At 38.5% G+C, this 16,496-nt stretch overlaps 1 protein-coding gene across 2 annotated transcripts in view; it reads left to right on the top strand.

The window, feature by feature from the left end:
* TTLL1B (Tubulin tyrosine ligase-like 1B) overlaps window positions 1-16,496 on the top strand; it is a 262,941-nt gene that overhangs the window by 184,497 nt on the left and 61,948 nt on the right. For both annotated transcript variants that reach the window (XM_090384144.1, XM_090384143.1), the window contains exon 12: window positions 3,814-3,969. In XM_090384144.1, the coding sequence (XP_090240270.1) occupies window positions 3,814-3,969 (156 nt within the window). The remainder of the gene's footprint in view (window positions 1-3,813; window positions 3,970-16,496) is intronic.

The following is a 16,496-nucleotide window of genomic DNA, read 5'->3' as shown; positions in this document are numbered from 1 at the left end:
TTGGATGGGAGGGACTTGTCTCCCTTTGTAGGAACTGGCTGGATATGAGCAAATTTCCAAGTGGTAGGAAAAACACCTTTGGAATAAGAATGTGAAAAAAGGCGGCAAAGGACAGGAGTAAGTTCAGGAGCACAGGTTTTGAGAACAAGTGGAGAAATACCATCAGGACCTGGAGCTTTCCTAGCATCAAGATTCGTCAAAATCCTTCTGACATCCTTTTGACAGAAGACCACAGGAAGCATTGAATGGAGCGTATTGGGAATGGTGGGAGGTGTTTTACCTAGATCATTAATACATGAGTTGGAAGAAAAATGTGATGCTAGCAGGTTTAGCTTTATCCTTGGCTGAAGTGACAACAGAACCATCTGGTTTGGAAAGAGTGGGAGCAGAGATGGGCAAAAGTTGCGGCCAATAGCTTTGGGAAGAAACCAGAATCCTCTGCTACCATTAGGTAAGAACAAGAAGCAAGTTTTCTACTCTTGGTCTGTTCAAACTGTAGTTTGGACTGATTAATAACTGCTTTACAATTGTTGCAAGCTTTGGTGTAGGCAGAACATTAAACTGAAGAATTAGAAACAAGCCAAATACGATATGCAACATTCTTCTCTTGAACAGCCTTAGCACATTTATTGGAAAACCAAGGTTTACGTAAAGGACGAGATTTTAAAGTGGAGTGTGGGATAAAGGATTCCATTCCCGCAAGAATAATTTCACTGACACGATCTGAGCAAACAGTGACATCAGAAGTTTTGAAACAGTAATCCAATGAAGGAAAAGAAGAAAAGAAATCTCACAGGTCTTCCCACTTTGCAGTCTTGTAAAGCCAAACAATGCAAGGTTGGGAATAGCCATGAGACAAAGGCTCCATTGGTGGGATTTACTTAAAAATATAACTATAATCAGGGGTTGTTGTTGTTGTTTTGTTTTTTCAGAGCATTAGCATTTAAGGCCATATTGTTCCGGGTATATGTGGTGGTCATTCCCTGACCTTTCTGCATCCTCCGTATTTGGTGGGTATGGGTTCGAACCCCGGTCTAATCAAGAAGCATGTGCTATGCACTACTGCTCCTGCCCACCTGGCTACGGAGGCGCCAAAAGTCTATCTAATGTGTGAGTGACCAATCCACAAATTCCAATCAACATCTGGATAATTAAAATCTCCTATTATGAGACATTCTGATTTGTTGGCCCATTCTATTCCCCTGTATAGCTGTTTGGTGTACTCATCACATTCATTATGGCTGCAACATACTGCTACTCTCAATTTTGTTTTCCCAGTACTTATATCACTCCAAATTGACTCAACATTGCACTTGTTGCCCAAGTCAACTGGATGCAATGCCTTGTTTAATATTTTTCCTAACTAAGAATATAATCTTTCTACTTCCCCTGTCCTCTCTGTATACATTGTATTCCCCATATTCAAATTCAGCATCATGTATGTCTGAGTGACACAATGTCTCCCCTATTCCTACAATGTCTGCATTTGATGACGTAATCACTACTTCAAATTGATGAAATTTATTTGTATTGCTACTAGCATTAGTGTACATGAAAGTATACATGCATGTGTTCTTACTCTTAGTTACTCTAACACAACCTATGTATTCATTTGTTTCATGATAACCCACCAGCAGAGCCTGAAGTTCCAGACACTGCTTTCCATAGCAGCAATGCAAGAAATTACTTTCACCTCTGCCTGCAGCTCTAGTTAAACTATTAGCCTCTGTATCTCCCCAGGCTAGTGCAATTGTCTTTTCTTCTTTTACAGTTTCCATATCACTGCTGGTTGAATGTAGTCGTTATACTGCAGAATTATATGCAATAAAATTAGCTTTAGAGAATATAAACACTTTCCACAATGCTAGCAGTGTAATATACACCAATTCCATGACTACCTTGAACAATAAATCTTCAATATCGCATCTCATCATAAAACAAATCTTATTCCATTTAAATCATCTGTAATGTAAAACTCACTCAGTGAAATTTTTCTGGATTCCAGGGCATTCTGGTATCACAGGTAATGAGAGATCAGATCAGGCAGCCAAACAATCAAACAGTACAACACCAGCAAAATACCAAGTGCCATATGTAGATTATTTAAAGCATATTAAAAAAATCTGTACATTTCAGTGGCCCGAAACCTGGAAGTCATAAATAAACAACAAATTGCTCCAAATCAAAGAGAAACCAGAATTATGGAATTCTAGCTACAACAAAACAGACAGAAAGCGGTTGTACTATCAAGATTATGCATAGGGCATATGCACCCAACCCATATGTATCTGCTCATGGGGGTACCCACTGCTATGCATGCACTGTTCTTTGCCACTTACTGTCAAACGTATACTCCTAGATTGTATGCATTACGATTATATCAGAAAAAGTGCTTTCCATTCACTTTCAAGTGAATTCACTGACAAGATTACAAGAGCCTGTATCACTTTTCCATATTATTGGAAATCATGCAAATCTAAATGAGCTATTCAATTTTCTGAAGCAAATACGAATATATGAATTCCTATGATACGAAAATCGGACTGATTAAGTACATAAAATTATAATATGAGAATAGGCACATTTTGGCCCCAGTTGTACTTGTGCCCAAAAACATCCATATCAGTACCAATCCCCAGGCTAGTAGTTTTCCAATCCACTGATATCGTCTTGATAGCATCAGCAAATATCCTTGCACCGCTTATATTCCAATGTATCCTTTTGTGAAATAAACAGATAATAATAATAATAATAATATCCCATCCCTGTAAAAAAAAGTCTCTCCTGTTTGTTATCAAGCACCGACCACGCTGAGAAAAATTCTACCTGCACAATCCATGCACATTCTTTCCAGGATCAAATTGATTGACAAGGCTCTCGACATATACTCCCTGCTATTGTGCCTTGGCAGAATGACTTTTTGCTGACATTTCCTTGTTAAGTAAGTCCTCATATATCCTTCTCTTACTATCATTAGTATCAACGTGTACAACAATATCACCTTTTGTGCCCTTAAAATATGATACCTGCTCAACACCATCTATATTTTGCCTCTGGTAGACATACCCATACTTGGAATACTGTATGCAGTATGGAGACCACACCAAAAAAAAAAAAAAAAAAAAAGACAGTATTTTTAAAGGGTCCAAAGACAGTCAGTGAACCTTATTGAGATTGGCAAAAGGGCATCCACTGTAGCCAACTTATTCAAAAGACTCCAAATAAGTTGGCTGCAGTGGTTGAAAACTGGACACCTTAGAGGAGAATTGATTGAGGTGTATAATGCTCCGAGAATAAAATTAACAAGGGTGAAATTTTTACTGTTATATATTATTCCAAAACTAGGGAGCTGTAAATTCAAATTAGGGAGAGTGGTTTAGGATGGATTTGCAGGAAGTTTTCTTTTAGCCAGCAAGTTGTTAATTATCAGAATAAATTTCCTCTATGGTTGGTTTAGGCTGACAGCTTATAATAATTCAAAGCTGAGCTGGATAAATATTTACATGGTGAGGGAGTCAAATTGTTATCATTATTCTTTTTTTAGGTGAGGCAACAAAAGCCCAAGGCTTCCTACACCATATGCCAATACTAATATTGTACTGTTATTTAGCATATAATGTTCAAGTACCCACACATATTAATTCAGCAATAACTATGTTTATATTTAAGTTTAACTTTCTTTAGGAAGTCCCTAGAATGGGATAATTATTCAAGTTTTTTATGTTTCTAAATTAAATGTGTTGCAATTACCTTGCTCTCCAGAGTACACAATGTCAAACATTTATCTGCAAGTGATAATTTTTTACATTTCAGCTATGACATAATTATCAGTAATGATCTCAAACCCTGGCTAATAGAAGTAAATGCATCTCCATCACTTACAGCAACAACAGCAAATGACAGAGTGATGAAACAGAAACTTATTGATGATATCCTAAACATTGTTGTACCAAATGGAGAATTACCTGAGTGAGTTTCTTCATCTTATTATTCAGTTTGAGTAATTTTTATATGTACTCATTGTGTAACTAGTTTTTCATTTGGAGGAGATTTGTATGTATCATTATACCCATGCCCATTAAGGGCATCAATTGAATAGAAAGTAACATCTCTCTTAGATTTATCACCCATTAATAGTTATGTAAATCTCATAAAAAGATGGAGTAATATTAGAAAAAGAAAACTACCTGAAGTACATCTATCCATCCCTTCAAATAATTAAACCAGTCCTCCATTAAATTTATAGAAAATACCAACTTCCACAATGCTACATAGAAGTTTGCTCCAACTATAATTTCCTCTCTTGCTAAAAGCAAATATTTTTTTACATCCAATTTGCATCCATCCTTTTTCAGTTTCAATTTTTATGTTCCATTGTGTGTTATTAGAGAAAGAGTATGGATGCCTTCAGCATCCTTACTTTTTCCTCTCATTTTGTTTACTCGATCCATTAAACAATCTGTGTATCCTTCAATCTGGTCGTCTTTCAGGTGTCTAGGCTTTCATGGTAGGAGTGCCCGTTTGTGTTGTTATCTAATCTTTTTTCTTAAGATTCCAACTTGTTCCAACAAACTGACATCCTTCTTAAAATGAGGATTCCAGACCTGTATGCAGACTCAAGATGCAGTCTAACCATTGCTTAATACAATGGGAAAATCACCTCCTGCTGGCAAAATTCTTATATATCATTAGCATTAGTAGAGGCATATGATGCAAGAAAGCAAGCTTATATAGCGCATCAACCAAAAAAAAAAATTCCCCTTCCCATTTCACCCATTCACTCCAAAAGTTTGTCTAGTTTAGCCTTTTATTTAAGCTGTCAACTTCCGCAATGACAGATGGAAGTTTGTTCCAGAAATCAACCTCTCAGCCCATCTACTCAACTTTTCCAGTTGCAGTAGCATACTGTCCTTAATGTCATTAACAACCCTACCAACCTTCGTATCATCTGCAAACTTGAACATTAACCTTGATATACCTTCATCAATATCTGGGTGCGAGGTTAGCCTGTGCGGACGGGCTCCTTGAAGCTCTTGGAACAGAGAAGTTTTCCTGATTTATTTTCTGATTTATAAGCTTAAATTGTCATATTAACTTATTTTCTAGAGTAGCTTTATATTCCTAGTTACGATACCTAGTTTAAAGTTTAACTTAGACAGAGATTTTGTAGGTATTACTTAGTATCGGTAACGGTATCAAATCCACGTGTTACAAATTGAACGAGAGGTCTTTTTTTAACCAAATTTAGTCGATTTATTAACCAATTGTTATATCAAATTATCTTCTATAAGTAGATTATAGACCGAGTCAGGATCCTTAGTTTATTCTAAATCGAGAATTCCCGCCATTTTTACACGATAGCATAAGCTTAGTGTAGTATAGTGCATAATATAATATTGTCAGTTAATCAGTAAATCTATTAATCTTGATAAACTTTATTGTCAATTAAATTGTATTTTTAACTCTATATATATATAACAACTTAATCGTAACAAATAATTAATACATAACTATAGTGGTACACGTGATACGGAAGTTGTATAAAGGGAACTCGTAGAAAACACTAGATACCGAAAAAAAAAACATAACTGTTTTGGGATATAACTTAAGGATTTAATTTTTGTTTTGAAATTTTATTGAATTAAATCGGAATTATGACTCTGACCAGAGCAGCAAAGCAAAAGGCTCAAGCTAATGGGAGTGCTGTGGTTCAGGGGAGAACTAAGGGGGGCAGTTGCCCTCTGAATCACAGTCTTTTAAAATGCACTGTTTGCTTGATGTTTGCGGAGCAGTCGGGTACGGGACATGATACTGCCAAGGGGGATGTCTTTGTGTGTGCACGATGTAAGGAGTGCAAGGAAATCAGGCAACAACTCAGCGTTGTTATGGGCCTTTATGAGAGCTTGAAGGACAGGGTGGATGCCCTCGAAGGAAATAAATTGAGGGCCCATCAATCTCTCAGCTGCCCACATCAACGCCAGAGCTTGCACTTGGTCATCAGACAACACAGAGGCAGCCCCCTAGGCAGAATGCGCTGGTCCCACAGGAACTAGTAGTTGTTGGTGACTCTACTGTCAGGGAAACGGGGAACATGCTTTGTAAAAAGGATAGGTGGAATAGGACCAGGGTATGTCTGCCAGGGGCACAGGTTGATGACGTTGTAGAGCGGATATCATCTTTTAAGGGCACAAAAGGTGATATAGTTGTACACGTTGGCACCAATGATATTAAAAGTAGGAGACCGGCGGAATTACTTAGCAAGTAAAGGTCACTGTTGAAAAAAAGCCGTGAATTAGGGTTGAATTTGAAAGTGTCTGCAATTCTGCCCAGACACGATAGGAGGGAGTATATGATGAGAGCCTTGTCGATCAATTCGGCCCTGGAGGGATTGTGCAAGGCTCAAGGGGTAGAATTTTTTTCAGCCTGGACTGTACTTGTTAACAGGAGAGATTGCTTCTACAGGGATGGGATACACTTAAATAGAAAGGGTGCAAGAATTTTTGCTGATGCTGTCGAGGAAATGTTAGGTGGGTCGGAAAACTGCTAGTTGGCGGATACAAGGACTAACAGATTAACAGTAGCCACTGGCAGAGGTGGAAGTGATTCTTGCACTGCTTCTATTGAAATGAGCAGAAGCCTGAAAAACAAGATGCAGGATATTTCAGAGACTGCTGGGAGTCATTGCAGTACAAGTAAACACATGGGTTGTGTTAGGGTAGCTAAGAATAGAAACAGGTGCATGTATACCTGCGTGTACACCAATGCTAGGAGTTTGGTAAATAAATTTGATGAATTTGAGGTATTGCTCAAAACATCAAAGGGAGATATTGTTGGGATATCAGAGACGTGGTGTCACACAGATATAAGTAATGCGGAACTGGAATTTGGGGAATACAATGTGTATAGAAAGGATAGACAGGACAGGACAGGAGGGGAGGAGGGGTTATGCTGTTAGTTAAGAAACACATAAAGTCCAAGGAAGTGAAGCCAGTCAACATCGATGGACAGGGCGGTGTCGAGTCAGTTTGGTGTGACATAAGCATAGGGAAATCAAAATTGAGAGTAGGAGTGTGCTATAGGCCTAATGACTCTGATGAGTATAATAAGATATTGTACAGGGAAATAGAGTGGGCCAGTAAATCAGAGAGTCTTATAATGGGGGATTTTAATTTCCCAGATATTGACTGGAATTTGTGGGTTGGTCACTCGCACACTAGCAAGGCTTTTGTGGATTTATTGGATGATTGTTTTCTACATCAGCATGTTCATGAGGCAACAAGAGGGAGCAATACTCTTGATCTGATTATCAGTAGTGATTCTTCATGCATTAAGAATCTGCAGATAAATGAACCACTAGGTGGCAGTGATCACAGTGCGTTGAAGTGGGATTTACTCAAGGAGGTAACTACCATCAGAGGTAAAGGGAAGGGTTTTTGTTTTCGTAAAGGCGACTATGATGGTCTGAGACAGTATTTAAATTCTATACAGTGGGACCAACTGATGATGTTACCAACAGCAAACTCAAAATGGGAAGCATTCAAGAAACTAATCTTGGAGGCTACCAGGCTTTACATACCAACTAAGAAATATTGTTCAAGGTTTAGACCTAAATGGTTGTCAGATGAACTAATGAGACATGTGGCAGAGAAGAAAAATGCATGAGATACATACAAATTAATGGGTGACATGGAAGCCTATGATAGATATAAGTTGGTCTGTAACCAAGTCACAAAGGAGATTAGGCAGGCAAAGGCAGACTACGAAAAATCCTTGGCAAAGGATGCAAAGAAAAACAGAAAAGAGTTCTTTACATATTTAAACTCAAGAAGGAAAGGGATGAATCAGATTGGTCCACTGGATATTGATGGTTCAACAGTTGAGGATCCTGCTCAGGTGGCTAACAATCTAAACGAGTATTTTGCATCTACATTCACGCATGAGGAGTTATTCAGGAAGGAGAATGATGTAGGTAAAGTAAACATTGGCAGTGAGCTGGATGATTTTGTAATAACTGAGAGGAAAGTGGAGGAGAGATTGTTGAGGATAAACATAAAAAAGGCACCTGGGGTGGATGGGATCTATCCAGTTATATTAAAGGAGGCAGCAAAGGAAGTAAGCAAACCCCTATCCATAATTACGAGAGTTTCTTTGGACTCAGGGGAGGTACCCATAGACTGGAGATGTGCAAATATAACCCCAATTCACAAAGGAGGATCAAAGGCTGACACAAGTAATTATAGACCTGTCAGTTTAACTTCTGTTCCAGTTAAATTAATGGAGGCACTGGTTAAAGAAGCACTGCAGGATCATCTAGACAAGAATTCAGTTATAGCTCAGACGCAGCATGGTTTTGTTAAGGGCAGGTCTTGCCTGACCAATTTGATTGGATACTATGATGTAGTCACAAAAGAACTGGATGCAGGGAATAACTTTGATATTATATATTTGGCTCTTAGAAAGGCTTTTGATACTGTTGCACGTGGAAGACTGCTGCACAAATTGGAGCAGTGTGGCATTGGAAGCAAATTGCTGCTATGGATAAGGGGATGGTTGAGTGGCAGAAGACAGAGAGTGGTAATCAGTGGACACTGCTCAACGTGGACTAATTGTATTAGTGGAGTTCCTCAGGGTTCAGTGTTGGGTCCGTTGTTGTTTTCGGTGTTTATGAATGATATTGATGATGGGATATCAAGTTTAATGTCCAAGTTTGCAGATGATACAAAGGTTGGCAGGGTTGTTAAGGACTCTACTGATGCTATGCTGCTGCAACAGGATCTGGAAAGGTTGAGCAGATGGGCTGAGAGGTGGCAAATGAAGTTTAACATTGACAAATGTAAAGTACTACATGTGGGAAACAGTAACCCCAGAGCAACGTATCAACTCTGCGGTACTACACTGACAGTGGTGGAGAATGAAAAGGACCTGGGGGTAATTGTGCAGGCAGATATGAAGTTCTCTGAGCAGTGCAGACGAGCTGCAAGAGTAGCTCATGGTGTCTTGTCAATGATATACAGGAATTTTTCTAGCAGGGACAGGGATGTGATTATTCCCTTGTATAAGGCATTGGTCAGGCCACACCTTGAGTACTGTATACAGGTCTGGAGGCCTCATTTCAAGAAGGATGTAGAGCTGCTGGAACGGGTACAGAGAAGGGCAACAAGATTAGTGAATGGAACAAAGGGTTGCTCTTACGAAGAAAGGCTTAAGTTTTGCAAATTACTGTCTGGAGACTAGGCACCAGCGAGGTGATCTGATAGAGGTGTATAAGGCTTTGAATGGTTTGAGCATGCTCAATGCCAATGGGATTCTTCATCTTGCTCAGAATAATCACCTCAGAGGGCATAAATTCAAATTGAGGAAGGACGGATGTCGGATAGATGTGCGGAAATTTGCCTTTGGCCAGCGGGTGGTTGGTTGGTGGAACCGACTTCCATCACTTGTTGTTGAAGTTGATAGCCTAAACAAATTTAAAGCTCAACTGGACAGGTATTTCGAACGAACGGAGGGGTGAAATGGGAGTGGTGTGTGTTTTTTTTTTTTTTTTTTTTTTTCGGCTTATGCTGAATAAGCTTGCTTTCTTGCATCATATGCCTCTACTAATGCTAATGCTAACTCCAGGAGCCTTACTGGCTTGTACAAAATTTGTAGGCTCGCAAGTTATTTCATTAAATAATCTTGTGAAATTTCAATATCATTAATTACATATTTTTCAACTTCGCTTCCACAATTTCCCATTGCCACAAAAGGTTTTTCATCTGTAAATATCGATGCAAAATAACTGTCGAGTTCATCTGCAACGGCAGTTGGTGTATTTAATACTATCCCCTTTTGTCTTACGTAAAGGTGTGACTGGTTTGTCCTGCTCTTCTTAGCATTTATATATGTGAATAATTCCTTATCCACCCCCCTCTTTGTTCTGTTTGCTAGTGATTTCTCACAAACTGCCTTTGCCTGTCGAACCTTTTCTGTGTCTCTATTATCTTGTAGCTGTTATAGGCTTCAGTACGTTTTATTGCTCTGTAACTTTTCCATGCTAGCTACCTTTTTATGCTCAAGTAGTGTGAACTTCACTATTCGTCGAACTTGGAACCCTCCTCGTGGAGTATTTTTTTAATGGTAAATATGCATTGAAGGCAACTGTGATTAATATTTTAAAGGCATACCACAGTTCAATTGTATTCCTTCTCTGTATGATACTACCCAGTTAATAGAGGCCACGTAGCACCTTAAGGCATCGTAATTTCCTTTTCTGAAATTATAACCCATTCTTTGCCTTTTACTACTGCTACCTCTCTCTCTCTTCACCATCCACCATAGAACTCCGAGCTCACTTCCTGCTACTGGTTCCTCTACTGTCAGCCCTGTTATGTCATCTGATTCATGGGTGATGATGAGGTCTAGGATATTCTTTTCTCTAGTACTTTACGTGTCGTGTTGATACAAATAACAGTCATCTAGTTGATTTAAAAATTTTGTTCCCCATGTCGAGTTTCCTTCCCATTTACCCCAATCAATTAGAGGCAAATTGAAATCACCCATAATAAGACATTGACACTTACTTGCCCATTCCATTTGCATGTAGGGTCTTTTGTCATAATCTTCGCAATCACCTGGTCCATAGATTACTCCTACTCACATTATACCTTTGTTTCCAACTATTTCACACATGAAACGTCTGAATTCAGGAAATCTATCGTTGTACTCAGGCTGCTTCTGATAAGAAGCATTTCCCCACCAACCCTTCTATCTACCCTATCCTTCCTAAATACATTATACAAGCCGTACTTAAACTCCTCATCCCCTATTTCCGGGTGGCACTATGTTTCCGTAAGCCCTATTATGTCTGCATTACTTGTTTTAACCAGCAGTTGGTACGTTTCTCTGGGGTTACTTCTACCCATATGCAGTACTTTCCATTTGTCAAGGTTAAACTTCAGTTGCCACTTCTCAGCCCATCTGCCCAAATTTTATAGATCCTGTTGCAGTAGCACACTGCCATTACTGTCATTAACAACCCTGCCAACCTTTGTATTATCTGCAAACTTCGACACTAAGTCTGATTTACCTTCATCAACATCATTGATAAATACAGCCAGGCCTCGCATAACGCGATTTTCAGTTAGCGCTATTTGAAAAATTATACCACTTTTCACTTTACACAATGCAAATTTTCAGTTAACACGATCTTTTTTTTTTTTATATACGATAGTTGAAAAAGATTTGAATCGGGAGTTAAGCTTACCACGAGTCGTATGGTCAATAAACAAACCTTTGCCTGCTGCACGCCTCGGTGTGCTCCATCAACCATTGGAAAAAGACGTGTTACTTGTTTGTCTCCTGCTAATAAAGTCAATGCACACTTGCATAAAAATTCAAATTTTTAAATGAGCCAGATGAAAATGTTACTGCGAAGGAGATAACAGTAAAAGAATTAGATGAAATCTTTCGTATCGCATAGAACCTCAAACAAAAGGTTTGAGGTTCTCTGCGATATTTATTTCACCAGGGCCCAGAGAAGATTGTTGTCGGCTATCGGAAATTGATTGATGAAAAGAGAAAGTCAACACTGTTCAAATATTTCCGTAACAGTAATTTCTTCATTGTGTATTTTATGTCAGAGGTTCCCAAACTTTCTTGGTTCACGGCGCCCTTAGTGTCTCAGTAATTTTTTCAAGGCGCACCCAAACCAAAAGAAATACCTAACAGTTCCGTTTAGTAGTTAGGTCCAAACAACTTAATAAGAAATGTTGAAACTGAACTACCTTGAGCTAGTAGTTTGCGCGGTGTCCGACAGATGTCGAGTATCACTGTGTTTCCCTCGAAAATTTAAAATATTCCACAGCGCACAGTTTGGGACGGCTGTTTTATGCAATAAACATTCAATTCCATAATTATTTTCATTATCTTTTACATTGTATACAGTTAAAAAGTTATTTAAAAGGTATTTGTTTAATTCTATATGGACATTCCAGAAGGTCAAGGACCAATTATAATTTTTCCTATTGATTATTATTTTCAATTAACGCAATTCCGTTTTGTGCGATGTGCTCGCGGGACGAATTAATCGCATTAATCGAGGCCAGCCTGTACACAAAACAACAGTGGACCCAACACCAAACCCTGTGAGACTCCACTAATAACATTAGTCCACAAAGAGCAGCACCCATTGATTACCACCCTCTGTCTTCTCCCATTCAACCATCCTTTTATCCATTGTAGTAATTTACCCGTTCTTCTGCAATTTGTACAGTAGTCTTCCAAGAGCAACAGTGTCAAAAGCTTTCCTGAAATCCAAGTATATGATATCAAAATTATTTTTTGCATCCAGTTCCTTTGTAACCACATCATAATAACCAATCAAATTTGTCAGACAAGACTTTCCTTAACAAACCCATGCTGTGTCTGAATTATTGCTGCAGTCTTGTTTAGATGATCCTGCAATGCATCTTTAACCAGTAACTCCATTATTTTACCTGGAACAGAAATTAAATGTCACCCTTCGATCCCCCCTTTTTGAATTGGGGATACATTTGCACATCTCCAGTCCACGGGGACCTCCCCTGAGTCCAAGGATGCTCTCATAATTATGGCCCAGGGTTTGCTTACTTCCCTTGTTGCCTCCTTTAATATAACTGGATAGATCCCATCCACCCCAGGTGCCTTTCTTATATTTTACTTCAACAATTTCTCCTCCACTTTGCTGTCAGTTATTACAAAATTATTAAGCACACTGCTACAATTTGATAACGTTCTGGCATTTTCAAACCTTAATAACGCTTCGTGTGAATGTAGATGCAAAATACTCATTCAGCTTGTTTGCTATCTGAGCAGGATCATAAACAGCCGAACCATTGATATCAAGTGGACCAATCAGATTCATCCGCCTCCTTTTAGAATTTATATAAGTAAAGAAATCCTTGCTGTTTTCCTTAGCATCCTTTGCCAAAGATTTCTCGTAATCTGCCTTCGCCTGCCTAACTTACTTTGTGAATTGATTACAGACTAGCTTGTATCTGCCATAGGCTTCTGTGTCACCTGATAATTTATATGCATCCCATGCATTTTTCTTCTCTGTCACGACTCTCATTAGTTTATTTGATAGCCATTTAGGCCTAAACCTTGAACAATATTTCTTAATAGGTATGAAACTTTTAGTAGCTTTCACAATTAATTCCTTGAATGCTTCCCACTTTGAATTTTCTGTTGGTAACATCATCATCAGTTGATCCCACTGTACAGAATTTAAAAACTGTCTGAGACCACTGTACTCACCTTTACGGAATCAAAAACCCTTTCCTTTACCCCTAATGGTAATTCTATCTTTAAGTAAATCTCACATCAGTACACTGTGATCACTGCTGATAACCAGATCAAGAATATTGCCCTCTCTGGTTGCCTCCTGAACATGCTGCTGCAGGAAACAATCATCCAATAATCATCCAAAAGTGTTACTAGTGTGTGAGTGACCAATCCACAAGTTCCAGTCAATATCTGGGAAGTTAAAATCCCCATTATAAGACATTCTGATATACTAGTCTACTCTGTTTCTATGTATAATTGTTCATTGTACTCATTAGAGTCATTAGGCCTATAACACAGTCCTACTCTTATTTTTGCTTTCGCAGCGCTTATGTCACACCAAACTGACTCAACAGTGCACTGTTCATCTATATCAACTGGATGCACTTCTTTTAATTCTATGTTTTTCTTAATTAACAGCATAACACCTCCTCCTTTCCTATCCTGCCTATCCTTTCTGTACACATTGTACTCCCCAAATTCCAATTCTGCATTCTAATATCGGTATGACACCACGTTTCTGATATCCCAACAATATCTGCCTTTGATGTCTTGACCAACACTTCAAATTCATCAAATTTATTTACTATACTTCTAGCATTGGTATACATGCAAGTATACATGCACCTATTCTTATTCTTAGTTACCCTAACACATCCCATATAACCACCTGTTTCATGATGACTGCCATCAGTCCCTGAAACCCCAGCATCCCTCGTTCCAGGCTGCTGCTTATTCTAATAGAAGTTGTGCAAGAATTACCTTCACCTCTGCCTGCAGCTACTTTTAACCTTTACTCTGTGAATCCCTCCAAGCTAGCAGTTTTGCACCCCGCCTAACACTGCCTCTGTAGCATCGGCAAATATTCTTGCACCCTTTCTATTTAAGTGTATCTCATTCCTGTAGAAGCTTTCTCTTGTTACAAGCACAGACCACGCTGAAAAAAATTCTACCTCTTGAACCTTGCACATTCCCTCCAGGGCCGAATTGATTGACAATGCTCTCATCATGTACTCCCTCCTATCGTGTCTGGGCTGAATTGCAGACACTTTCAAATTTAACCCTAACTCATGACTTTTTTGCAACTTTGACCTGTACTTGTTAAGTAAATCTGTAGATCTATGTACAACAATATCACCTTTTGTGTCCTTAAAAGATGATATATGCTTTACAACTCATCAACTTTTGTCTCTGGCAGACATACCATGGTCCTATTCCATCTATCCTTTTTGCAAAATATATTCCCTGTCTCCCTGACAATAGAGTCACCAACAATAACTAACTCCTGTGGGACCAGCACATTCTGCCTTGGAGATTGCCGCTGTGTTGCCTGATGCCCAGGATGTTTCAATAACGCCAGTGGGTATTTCTGGTGGGCAAAAAAACAGTAATTTAGTATTAACAGTAGTATTAGCCATATACTGCAGGGTAAGCTACGGGCATTTGCTGCATCTGCAAAAAAAAATTAATAATTAAAAATAAAATAAGATAAACCACCCATTTGACTCCCACCTCACATAGGTACTATGTGAGAGGGATATGATAGGTAAACTGTCAGCCTCAACCACCCATGGAAACAACTTATTCCAGTAACCAACTTGCTGGCTAAAAAGAAAACTCCCAGCAATCCAGTCTAAACCTCTTTCCTCATAATGACTAGTTCTAGAATCATTTATTAAAGTTTCATCATCATTCATTTTACTTACTTCCCTCAGAGCCTTGTACATCTCAGTCAGGTCACCTTTAATGTGCATGTTAGGCAGACAGTTTATTTAGTTCAGACCCGCTAAGTTTCGTAAAATCAGACAAATGCTAATTTATTGTGATTTTTTCTTATAGAGGATCTGTGATCTCATTTTTAATTTAAAATCAATCTTGTGGATGCTAACCAAATAGGATATTATAGGATGTTAAGAAGTATTTTTGGAATATTAAATTTTAGAAATATTATATTTTAAGGCAGAAATTCTCTTACCTGAGATTTTTTTCTTCAGGAATTTTTACATCCGGGTGAGATATAATTAGAATAGTATTGAAATGAAATAAACCTAGTAAGAGAACGAAGGAATAAAAGCAATCCTAAATCCGTGCATGGGGAAATAATAGAAGTATATAGGCCCTCGACTACAGAAGTTGTCTGCCCAATATGTCTAATAAAGTTTCCATACTTTAGGATTTCCATAATGTTTTTTTACTTTAATGCGCTTAATGAAAATCTGCAACCCACACATTTGAAGTCTTTCCTCATATGGGCATCCCTTTGTCAATCTCACTATGTTCATCACCTACCTCTAGACTCATTCAAGAAGCCTGATGTCTTTCTTTAGGTGCAGTCTCCATACTTGACCACAGCATTTCAGTAGTACAGTCGTACAATTGCCTTATACAATGGGATTATGGTATCTCCGCACACATAAATGTATGATAAATCATTGCTAGAACACCGTGGGCCTTCCTTTGCCAACTGTCTACAATGCTTGAAGGTAATCATGTTCACCCATATCATAACTCCCAAATCCCTTTCTTTCTCTGGTTTTAATTTAATTGTGGTTTTAATTTAACCCCATCAAGTGCATCATTTATTCTGCAGTTGCTATTCATCAAATTTAAGACTATACATTTTGCATTAAAACTTAGCTGTCACTTTTTTTTTTTTTTTTTTTTTTTAATGTAAACCCCAAACATGACAGTTCAGGTATTAGAACCTATAGTACTTAGTACTGTGCTTGGGTTGGAGGTTGAGAAGACGAAAGAAGATATTTGTTGACATTGGACTCGAACTTTTGTAGACTGTAATTTTCAGGAAATACGTATGAAGGAATGTTGTTCCAGAAAATGGCAGTTGAATGAATAAACGAGGAAGATGAAAAGTTGGTTCTGTGAGTGTGAAGTTGGACAGAAAATGGATGTTGGCAGGTGGCTGCGCATGTTCGAACTATTTTGAAAGAGAGAGAGCGGGAATTATAGAAGCCAATTCAGAAGATCAGTGCCCATGGAAGTATCTGTAGAAGAGGCATGCAGCAGAAACAGTACGTCTATGAGACGGCGAGTGGAGAGACTGTTAGAGATGAATCATTAATTAACCTAATTGCCCTCTTCTGAATGGAATAAAGAAGCCTGAGAGAGAGGTTTTGGGGGCACCACTTCAGATGTGGGAACAATATTCCATGGTAGGGCAGATTTGCGATTTATACAGA

This window comes from Mastigoproctus giganteus, chromosome 10, assembly GCF_048544385.1.
Source record: "Mastigoproctus giganteus isolate SK-2022 chromosome 10, ASM4854438v1, whole genome shotgun sequence".
In the NCBI taxonomy this organism is placed as follows: domain Eukaryota; kingdom Metazoa; phylum Arthropoda; class Arachnida; order Uropygi; family Thelyphonidae; genus Mastigoproctus; species Mastigoproctus giganteus.
This window is presented reverse-complemented; position numbering and strand designations above follow the sequence as displayed.